The sequence below is a fragment of the Aquila chrysaetos genome, chromosome 13, assembly GCF_900496995.4.
Source record: "Aquila chrysaetos chrysaetos chromosome 13, bAquChr1.4, whole genome shotgun sequence".
NCBI classification, from domain to species: Eukaryota; Metazoa; Chordata; class Aves; order Accipitriformes; family Accipitridae; genus Aquila; species Aquila chrysaetos.
In genome coordinates, this window is record NC_044016.1 from 39,236,045 (window position 1) to 39,247,110 (window position 11,066).

An 11,066-nucleotide genomic window follows, 5' to 3' on the forward strand; every position below is an offset into this window, starting at 1 on the left:
CCCACAACAGGCCTCCCATTAATAGCCAGCGTGTGTTTTGCCTTGTTCTGATTTCATAACCCTATTTGTGGCAAGTGATGTCAGACGGCCTCTTCCTCTGCTGGTGGATCCCCTCTGACAAAGGCTGTTCCTACACCTCCTGTTTCAGTGTGGTCCTGGAAGCAGCACGAAGCCAGTTAATGCATCGTTCTGCCTCAGCTAATACGCTCCTTCCCAGCTAGCTTGAGAGCCTATAGACATAACAGTAGCTCAGACAATATGGTGAAGGAAAGATCGTATTTTTTTACTTCGCACGGTGAGGTGTGTAAGACCCTGCTGACCAATTCTGGGGTCGCCTTTACCGCTCTCTTCTGACTGAAGTATTTAGGGTTAGTATTTTAACTACCCACATCTTTTGCAGGCAGATACAAACAGATGAAGTGTCTGGGCTCAGGAGCCAGATGGATAGGCACTTAGCAGAGATTTCAGGAAGGTTGCATTTGGTGAGCAGATCTGTGGGGCTACCAGCTTGCACGCTTTTGAAGTTGCAGCATCTTGCATCTGCTTGGTGTGTAGATGTTGCTGGTGTGTTCCAGCTCGCAAAGTATTGTGGCCTTAAGGATCCGCTTAAGGTTCCTTCATGTGGTTCCAAAAATGTTAATGAAGAGGAAGGATGCACTGGTGGTTAGCGCACTGGACAGAGAGTCAGAAGATCCAATTTCATTTCCTAGCCCTGCCACAGATTTACCGTGTACCCTTGGGGGAATTACTCAGTTTCACTCAGCTTCATTTGTGAACCAGAAACACTGATAATTCCTCTGGGATGGGCTTTCTCTGTAGGCAGGAAACTTTCCTGATAGGAGTTTTCTCTTACCTGATCTATGCACAGAGCCTGCTCCAAGAAACCCAGCCTTGTTAGATCTTTAATACATACACATTTGTAAAAATATTGTAGGTGCTGTTTTTTTCATTCATGTTCTTCCGCGTCCCTTCTAGATCAGACTGGATCTCCTCAGGCTCTTACAGTTCCCCTCAGCCTCTTTCATAAGGTTCTTGGCCCAGGATACAATACAATGGATCTTTACAGTAACCCTTTCAAGCACAATTAATCAGCGCCGACCTCAGCAATTGTGTAAAGGCATTGGGCGCATTTTGCTGCTCCAAGCTCTGGTCAGTAACAGTATCTTTATTATGAACTCAGGTATTTAGTTTTTTGGATACTTAGTCTGAGGAACTGATTTTTGGAAAATTGTCAGTGTTTCTTTAGCGATCTCAAGATAGGCATGCCAAATTAAGAGTTGCTTGTGAAAACATGCCCCTAGTAACATAACACAGTTTCTGAGGAGCATTGAACAGGCCAGGAGTTTAATGACGTCTGATCATCTCGTTATGCAGGCCGGTGAATTCAATCCAGTGTTGTGTCTCTGTGATCACATACTTAAAAGGAAGTACCAAGAAACCCTGCAGCGTGTGATGCTGTCATAACTTACCCAACTTGTCCTTTTTCGGAAGGATGCTTTATGCCTGGAAGCCAGGCTGGAGGTGCATGTTGCTTGGTGCTCACAGTGGATTTATCTGTATTCCTGTCCTGTAGGCACCGTGGTGTATGGAGAGCCCATCACAGCCAGCTTGGGTACTGATGGATCTCATTACTGGAGCAAGAATTGGGCTAAGGCGGCAGCGTTTGTTACTTCCCCACCACTGAGTCCTGACCCAACCACTCCTGATTTTCTCAACTCGCTACTGTCCTGGTGAGTAGAGCTCTTTGTGTTCATACAACATGTGCTTCATCGTGAGACAAGCGGGTGATAAAAATAATAGCTGTTGTTGTCAGCAAGCAAAAGGCTCTTTTACCTTTAGGAGTAAACCTGTGGCAGTAAAATATCTTAAATACCTGTCATTGTCTTTTCCAGCGGAGACCTCCAAGTTACCGGCAGTGCCCACTGCACCTTCAACACTGCTCAGAAAGCTGTTGGGAAGGACAACTTTACCCTGATCCCTGAAGGAACCAATGGGACTGAAGAGAGGATGTCCATCATCTGGGATAAGGCTGTGGTATGTCACATGTGTCACAGGCTTAGGCTGCAACTAGACATTCAGAGCTGAAAGACCTGTAGCAGTGTGTTATTATCTCCCCCCAGACACTTGTTATGGTCCTTGCGCTTGAGGTTTTTGCTCCTGCAGAGATGGTTGGGAATCTGCTGTGCTGTCAGCTCTTTGCTTTTCAGAGCGGTCCCCACCTGGCTAATGCAGTGACTCCTTTTGTCTTTCCCCAGGTGACTGGCAAGATGGATGAGAACCAGTTTGTCGCTGTGACCAGCACAAACGCAGCTAAAATCTTTAACCTGTACCCGCGGAAGGGCCGTATTGCAGTGGGCTCGGATGCTGATCTGGTTATCTGGGATCCTGACAGCGTCAAGACAATCTCCGCCAAGACTCATAACATAGTAAGGATATTTTCTACGGTGTGAGCTCTGCTGCTCATTTCCTCCTCTCTTCCTTCAATGCCAGACTGTGCTGCCAAGGACTAGAGCTCATGACAACTCAGGGCTTTGTTTTCTCGATGCCCCAAGCCCTCTCTGGTCTTACACCCAGTACGGCTCAGTTGTGTGAGCAGAAGGGAAGATGATCGATTGAGTCCCAATCCGAAATCACATGAATACCCAGAGATTCCCCTCAGAGCAAAGAGGTTGTCTGCTCTTTCTGAGTGTTGGATGCTGGGATCTGAGCACACAGAAAGCTCTTTGCATCTTCTAAAATATCAAAAGGCCTCTTATCACAATGTGTCATTTAAGACCTTCTGGCTCGCTAGCAGTGGGAATGTGAACTGCCCCTTTTCTAGCTGGGGTCAGTGAAGGTTGCCAGCTCGTGGACACCTTCGCTGGAGATCTGATCCAGATCAGTGAGTCTGAGTGGATTTACACCAGGTACTGATCTGGCACATGCCTGTGGAGTCATATTTAGACATGATTTTACTGGCGATTATCCCAACGTTAGTAGGCACAGGGAGGCACGAGGCAGCACCCAGACTAACCAGACCTTCCCCTTGTTTCTTCTGCGGCTTTGTGGTGGCACTGTTAGAGGCACTGTCTGCTTGTGACCCGCAGCTGTGTCCCATATCTCATACCTGGCTCCTACAGAGAAAAAGCTGTTCCACCCTGTGGGAAACGGCAGAATGGTCCCAGTGCAAAGGGCTGGTTGGAGTCTCCCTGTGACATTCGGGCACTGTCTCAGAGAAAGCAACCACTGTTTGCATTTGTTGACGACTTGTTTCACTGCTGGCGATGAACCTATGGAATGTTTCCCTGGAAAAAAAACTCCTTGTTCTTTTTTCCGTGAATGCTTTCATTCACTCTGGAGCTGAAGGAGCAAAATTTTCTTCCACACTTGGATCCCTGGGCACATTCACAAAGAAACTTTTTTTAAGGTTTGGTTCCCTTCCCTGTGACTTAACTCTGTCAGAATTGGTCACAGATGGCCTGGATTCATCCTGCCTGTGTTTAGACTTCTTACAGAGGCATCCAGACCCAGAAGTCCAGTCACTTCAATCACCTTAGAGGTGCTTCCAGACTCGTCACACCTCCAGTCTGGAGAAGAATGACTTAGAGGAGGGAGCCCAGGGATATACTGCTATTAGGTGCCAAATTTAATGGTCTGAACCTGGGTTTGTGCTTATGAATGGCTCAGCAGGAAGTAGCTTGCTGGATGGAGTATTTGAAAGTCATTGCCATTTAATGGCTGTTGTCTTTAGGAAATGAATTGGACTCACTAAAAATTTCCTAACACAAAACTCAGAGACTATCTTTTGTGGATATGCTCCAGTACAATCAGGTTTGACTCCATGATTTTGCCATGGATCTGTGCTAGGCTGAAGGAGAACCAGATCCACCATGGAGCGACCATTCAGAAATACTTTATACGCTAAGGACCGCAGATCCCCCTGAAACTCATGTACCCTGTAAGAGGCCTCAGCACTCAATGCTCAGCTATTGCCAAAGGCTGCATCTCGAAGTTGTGCCAAGACTATGGAGGATGAAGGGCTCTCGTTTTCAGGTGGCTTGTTTAGAGCTTGGAGGGTGGTCTAAGAAATCACAGCTTTTTTTCTTACATGTCCAGCTCTAACCTCGTCCCCTGTCATTGCATTGCCTGTTTTACCTGGCATTACACCTGCTGGGGTATTTTTTTGTGTCTCACACTGCACACGTGCCTTGTGTGAGAGGAGAAATTGATACCAGTGATGCATTTAGAGTCAAGGCATCCTAGTTTGGTCAAGCATAAAACAAAAGCCCCTTTGAAAGGCAGAGCGGTTGCTGCGACACAGGGAGACGTAGTGATTATGTGGCATCGGATGATTGTTACTTTTTTAAATGCTAGAGCAACACACGGCTATTTTCCAAGAATTGACACTGCTCTTGCCACTGTCTGGCAAGGAAACATGAGGAGCTAGGGAGGGAGATAGTGTTGTTCTTGGAACCAGCCTACTTCATAAGCTTCTAACCAAGCCTCCTCCTTTGCCACCACAACTTTTTTTCAGACTGGATCTGGTTCAGTGTCGGTTTAACCGCCATTCTAGCTAACTGTAAATCTGCAGTCAAGCCTACCCGTACTTATAACACACTTCAAGAGCAAACTCCATTATTAACTCAGTAAAGACGACCTGGATTTGTCTCAGAGATGGTCACTAGAGTAACAGTCCCCAAATAACATGGTTGTAGTGCATCTCATTCCAGGATGCTTTATGGGTGGGACATTTACCAGTGATTCCTTTAAAACTTGTCTTTTTTTCCGTGGTGTAACGTTTCCAATCCTGTTAATTGAGGATGGGCAATCCCATTAGAGTAAAACAAGATTGTCCTGGTCCCTGACCCATCAACCAAAACACTGGTTTGAAATACAGCTTTTCAAAATTATCATTATGTTTAGTATGAAACTCGGATAAAACTTTATTTGGCTCTTAAATCCCCTGCAGTTCGGAAGAGATAGGCGCCTAAATGCCTTTAAACAGGTAGGCTTCGAGATATTCTCATTCGAAACTGTATATCCTCTTTACGAATCTTGTTGCAGTGGAAATTTTGCATGAGTAAATCCTTAATAAATTTAGGCTGATGATAAAGACCAGCCTTTCTATTAAACCACAGTGTATACAACTCAGGTAAGTGCTGTTGAGTTTGCTTCCATCTGTCCTTAAAATTTTGGCAGTTAGCATGACTGGTGATTGCTAATTAAAGCACAGCAGGCTTTGCTGGGATGAATACGTTTGCCTCATGTTGTCTTTTTGTTTGTTCTAGTCTCTGGAGTACAATATCTTTGAAGGCATGGAGTGCCGTGGGTCTCCCCTGGTGGTTATCAGCCAGGGGAAGATCGTGCTGGAGGATGGGAATCTCCATGTCACCGAGGGATCTGGACGGTATATCCCCAGGAAACCATTCCCTGACTTCGTCTACAAGCGCATCAAAGCAAGGAGCAGGGTGAGTATAAATGGTTGGATGCAAATTTGTTCTCTCACTGAAACTCCTGAGTTAAAGAGGGTGGAAAACAGATGCTATCCCCTGGCCCGCAGACACACACTTCTGCAACAGAAAATGTTCCCTGGATAGGAGCCATATTTATCTCATTCCTCTTTCATTTTTGCTATTCACTTGAGTCATTACAGGAATATGCTTTGGCTTGAGCTTTTATTTTCTGCAAATTTTATTCTTCTGCTCTTTAATTCTCATTCTCTGTCTTGGGACACCTATACAGAGCATGTGTCCAGGAACTGTCCAGTTTGGACATGAGTCAATCTGCAAATCACTCGGCGGGCTTCTCCTTCACAGAAGAACCAAGAGAAGTTACTGAGAGCGTTTATATATCAAACCTTTCAGCAACAATTTAGAATTCTAATTTATTGTTATAGATACATTATGCTGCTTTCCCTTCTGTCAGATATGATCAGATGCTCTTGTCTGGTGACTGGTGAGTCACAGGCACAGCCTACCGACTGTTTAAAAGTGAGAATTTTCTATTTTTAAGAGGCTAAAAGTGTTGGAAAAGTGCTCTTGTAAAATACACCCATTCAGAGCAGAAACTGCCTTTTGATATGCCTTTAGTTGGTAAAAACTGACAGAGAAGGTGACGCTGAACGCAGCTGCAACTTAGTTGCTGAGAATTCAGGGAAGTTTATTTCTAGATGAAGTCAGATTTCTGAGGAGAAAAGTGTTTTGATGTTTGAAGTGTTGCCCTCTCCTGGACAAAAGCAGAGTTGTGTTAGTTCTGCTGACCATAGGTAATCTTCACATTCCTTGCAAATGATCTTTCTTTAATTGTTCTTTTGAAGAAATAGCAAGTTATCAAAATTACAACCTCAGATAATTTAGCACCGCAGAGAACAGATCCGTGGTTTCTGTTGTGTTCTGGTCTCCCACAGAAATATGTGTCTGAGCTATAAATCCAACTGGGCAGCATCTCAACTGGAATAATTGCATTTAACCCAGTCTAAAGCTCCCAGGCTGGCGATGTGAAGCTAGCCTCGCTCCTCCTTATGCAGGCCTGCCTCTGTCTCAGCATTGTTTTGCTTTTTGGGGATGAGTAGTAAGTTTCATTTGAGAGTCGTCAGGAGCCTTTAATACAACAGCAGGTAGGTTGGGATCATTAAAGGACAGAACTTGCGGTGCAGGGGACAGACTGGCTGTCTTCTGTAGGCTGCTCGCGCCAGCTAACAACTAGCTGGAGCCGCAGCAGTCCAGAGCGCGTTTCATTTTATCCATGCTGCTTCGGAGACCAGCTACCGCCCGAGGATCAGCACGGAGGAGATGATGTACGCTTTCAAATCCTCTTACCAAAGACAAATCTTGAAATGTGTGTCGTTGGCTTAGCAACATCTGGCCAGCTGTTCAGTTCTGTTTTGACCCTGAAGACTGCCTGGTTCTGTGTTTTGCAGCTGGCCGAGCTGCGGGGTGTGCCTCGAGGCCTCTACGACGGACCCGTCTGCGAAGTGTCGGTGACGCCGAAGACCGTCACGCCAGCGTCTTCGGCTAAGACGTCTCCTGCCAAACAGCAGGCCCCACCCGTGAGGAACCTGCACCAGTCTGGATTCAGCTTGTCTGGTACATACTTCCATGGGGCTAAATTGCTTTGAAATCACGGCTTGTTCATACTCCCATACTCTGAATTAATTCTGCTGAAATTGGAAGGCAGCGAAAGAGGCTGTGATGTGTTTTTAGCTTGGAGGTTGTCCCTTTAGAAAGGAAGAAGAGCAGTATAGGAGCTATCATAAAGTCCTGCTTATTTTCATGCGGTGGCATGAATGCCGAGTACACCCGTGCGTTCTGGGCTCAGTCCTCAGCCGGGTGTCTGAAGAGGGCAGATGGCACCAACTTCAGCAGAGCTTTGCCAGCTGAGACCAGCTGTGGATCTGGTATGTGGCAAATTTGATTTCTCAGCGTGCTGTTTCAGTGCAATAAGGGACAACTATACAAAGGAATAAAAAGCTTCGCTAAGGGAAAACCATTTAGCCAACTCTTACCCGGGCAGGGCTGGGAGGCTCAGGTGTTCAGTGCGGAGATACTAACGCAGAGCAGGTTTCAGCAGAATTAAGGCACTGGAGGCCAGTAAGGGCTTTTCCTCCAAAGATGATGCACTTTGGTGCACACCGTTGGAGCCCGGCCTGGGAGGACTCGGATGGGTTTCAGCGCAGCCGCGCTCTCCCGACTGCCTTGTCCTGCAGCTCGCTCGTCTCGAAACTCCCCTCGCTGACCCGGGGGACCTGACGTTGCTTCTCTCTCCCGCAGGGGCACAGATCGACGACAACATCCCACGCCGCACGACTCAGCGCATCGTGGCGCCGCCGGGCGGACGTGCCAACATCACCAGCTTGGGCTAAGGACCGACCCCTTCTGTGCCCGCCTAGCGGACCGGGGGACGGGGGCACCTGGAGACCCTTTTTGATTCTTTTAGAGCCTGTGACAGTTACTGCGGGCAACCAGTGAGGGGGGGCTGAAGTAAGGCGCCTCTTTCAGTCCCCTCCGATTCCCTTCTCATCTTCACCGACCCCTCTCACTTCCCCCCTCAGCCCCTACACATTTAAAGAAATAAGCCCTGTTTTGACACCTCTGACATGCAAAAGTAAGTGTAAAGAGGATGTTTGAGATATGTGGCCTCTGTCCCATTCAGCATCTTTCTTTTACTAAAGGAAGGATAAAGTGAATTTCCCAGGAGCTGCCTTTAAGACACACACAAAAAAGGAATAAATAAATAAGAAATGTAAAAAATAGCGCTTTTTTTTTTTTTCTTTTTTTTTAAATGTCAAGCAGAAGAGTAGTTCAAGGGTTTTAAACTGGATAATCTGTAGGGTTCTGTGTTCCAGCAGAATAGCTAGGCAAGCACGGAGGGACACGAATCCCAGCCTGTCTGTAACCATTCCCCACCACCGCCTTTGAGGTCGCTGAATAGCTGTCTGCTGCCAAGAGAGAGAAACAGGACCCAGCAGTAGGAATTGAGAAAGCGCATCACACCCAGCCATCGGGTGAGCTAGAATCGTTGGGGACTTTGGTTCTGTTGGTTTGTTTTTTTTATTTTTTTTTTTTTTTTTCCTTCTGGATTTTGCTGCAAATTAGGTCCTTGAGGAAACTTTTTTTTTTTTTTATGTTTGTGTGTGTGTTTTTAATATGTTTGTATCATTGTGTTTACGAAGCCTTATCTGAGAACTGGGGATTTCCCTGTTCTTCCCAGTCCTTCCCGACCCTCATTCAAGTTACAGACTCCCGCCAGTGTCACTGCCGCTGCCGCCCTGGTACTTCAGGTATTCCTAGGTTGCATCATTCCAGCCAACGCTTGCCACTTAGCTGCAATAGGAGGTCGCGGAGCAGGTTCATAAGCTATGGTCTTCACTTCAGTGTACTAGGTCTTGAGCTGGTGCAAAGGGGCTAGATACCAGCTGAGGAGCTGGGACAGAGTCTCCTGAGAAGTTTTTAGCGGCTAGTTTGTCTTCTCTTCCTGGAGGTGGAAATCGATAAGCGGGGGGCCATGGGCAAAGAGCAACACGTTGCTTGAAAGATTTCTGTAGCAGCCACCTTCCCCCTTCCTGGCCATCGATGAGTGGTTATTTAAAACTTTAAGAGAGCTTATCTTTAGCTCTCGTCGAAAGGCCGGCCAGTTGAGTGTGTGCCTGAGCATCTGTGGCAATTCCAATTCGAGTCCAGATGCCCAGCTGTTGTAACTGGGAGCCTCAGAGTAGCTCGATGGGTCAACAGCAGCTGAGAATCTCTCGTACGTGGTGCGAATTTCACAGTCACTCATGCCTTCAGGAATCTGCCTTTGTGCAAATACTCATGAGAAGGCCTGGTGGTTCTCCACCCTTCCTCAGATGCCTGCTGCCTCAGATTTGAGAAACCAGAGGCCGTGAGTGGTCCTTAAATGAATTTAGGAGCCCCAGCTTCTGTGGCAGTCAGCAGGATCTGGGTGTTTAACTATATTCTGGGATTGAAGGTCTTTTAGCCCTAGTATTGGCGGCTTAACTATTTTCAGGACATGGAGAATAAATCTGCACCATTAGATTCCCACCTAACTTAGCTGGAGGGCTCAGCGGTCCCAAGGACTTGGCCTGTCTCTTAGCACAGAGAGCTTTTCTACCCGCCATTAACACAGCGTTACCTCCACTGTCTGTATGCCCTGGCACTTGGCTGCATCTTCTGCTTTCTCTTCTATTTGTACTTTGCCACGTACGTTGACCTTGTTTTTCCATATTTGTGAGTATTTTCTTAAATGGTGTTTACAGGTTCTTTTAGGGAAAAAACTATATATGAAGGCTTTTAAGAAACAAGTACCAAATTTGTTGTTTTGAAGTATCAGTGCTGGGATTTGCAAAGGATCTGGAAGCTACTTAGGTACCCAAACCCTCCCAGCTTCAGCACCTAATTCCTTTAGGCCCCTTTGAACACAAAAGTTAAGAAAAACATTGCCATATTCATCCATGCATTTTGCATTTAGGTTTAACTATTGGGTCTTTTAGTTTTGCATAAAAGAGTTTGCACTTTGTTTGTTAAGTAATCCGTGAACTTAATATATATTGCAGCTACTTTCATTTTTTTTCACCTGTATGTTAAAATCAATTTGAACGAGTTGGGGAGAAAAAAAAAAGAATTGCAGATCCGTTTCAATTCTACGAAACACTTGCGGCTCTTCAGTATTCACTTAAGTCTTCCTTTTTTTTTTCCTTCACTGACTCATTATATGACTTTTTAGTTTTAATTTGTTCTTCAAAAGGAAAAAAAAAATCACAAAAAAAGATCATTGCAGGCTATGTAAGCATGTTTTTTCCTGTGAGAGCTCGTCCGCTTTGTGTCTGTTTAATGAATGTCATATGTAAATGCTTAAAGAAAAAAAAAGACGATGACTTAATTAATTAATTAACCGCAGTGACTTGAAGCTCTAAAAATAAAAAAAAAAAAGTAGGATTTAATACTAGCTGGATTTAACCCTTGGATTTGTGATTGTGAACCATGAGTGGAGGAGCTGTAAGTGCTAAAGCTGATCATGTGTGTAGACAAAAAGAAGTACTGATATTTGACCATTGTCTCAATGGCAAACCACCCCACCCCAACCCCAAGTCTTGTGTTTTATTCCTTAAGAACTCTGTGTTATATTACCATGGGAACTCCTAATAAAGACAAAATGTTGTTGTTTCACTAGGTGCATCTGTGTCTCAAGGCGATACGTGTTCTGTGTAACTGCGTATGTTGGCTGGTGTCTCCAACAGATAAAAACTGACTGAGCTCTGAAGTCGGTGCTGATGCAGGCTCGTGGTAGTCCTGTGTAGGAGTGAGATGTACAGCAGCAGAGCTGAAGATAAGGTCCCATGGTTCCTCAGAAGATGGTGATGGTAAAGAGGAAGCAGTGATCCACAGTGTAATTTCCTTTAGAGAAAAGCGAGCCTCTTCTCAGGGCAGTTGTCTGTTTAAAACAGTATTTGGCAAAGCAGAGACAATCGCCTGAAAAATCCTGGCTCTGCATTGCAGAGGTCGCTGATGAAATGTGAGCAAAAGAAGCTAAAACTATTGGCGTAGCTCTCAGCCCTCCAATGTGTTTCTACTTGGACCCTCCTAAGAGCG

The 11,066-nt window shown here is 45.7% G+C and overlaps 1 protein-coding gene across 2 annotated transcripts in view; it reads left to right on the forward strand.

Annotated features, from left to right (window-relative positions):
• Nucleotides 1-10,643, forward strand: part of DPYSL2 (dihydropyrimidinase like 2) — a 55,171-nt gene extending 44,528 nt beyond the window's left edge. For both annotated transcript variants that reach the window (XM_030036101.2, XM_030036103.2), the window contains exons 9-14: nt 1,574-1,730; nt 1,893-2,034; nt 2,256-2,426; nt 5,268-5,447; nt 6,899-7,064; nt 7,749-10,643. In XM_030036101.2, coding sequence (XP_029891961.1) covers nt 1,574-1,730; nt 1,893-2,034; nt 2,256-2,426; nt 5,268-5,447; nt 6,899-7,064; nt 7,749-7,840 — 908 coding nt within the window. In that variant the 3' untranslated portion in view covers nt 7,841-10,643. The remainder of the gene's footprint in view (nt 1-1,573; nt 1,731-1,892; nt 2,035-2,255; nt 2,427-5,267; nt 5,448-6,898; nt 7,065-7,748) is intronic.
• Nucleotides 10,644-11,066: the final 423 nt, after the last annotated feature.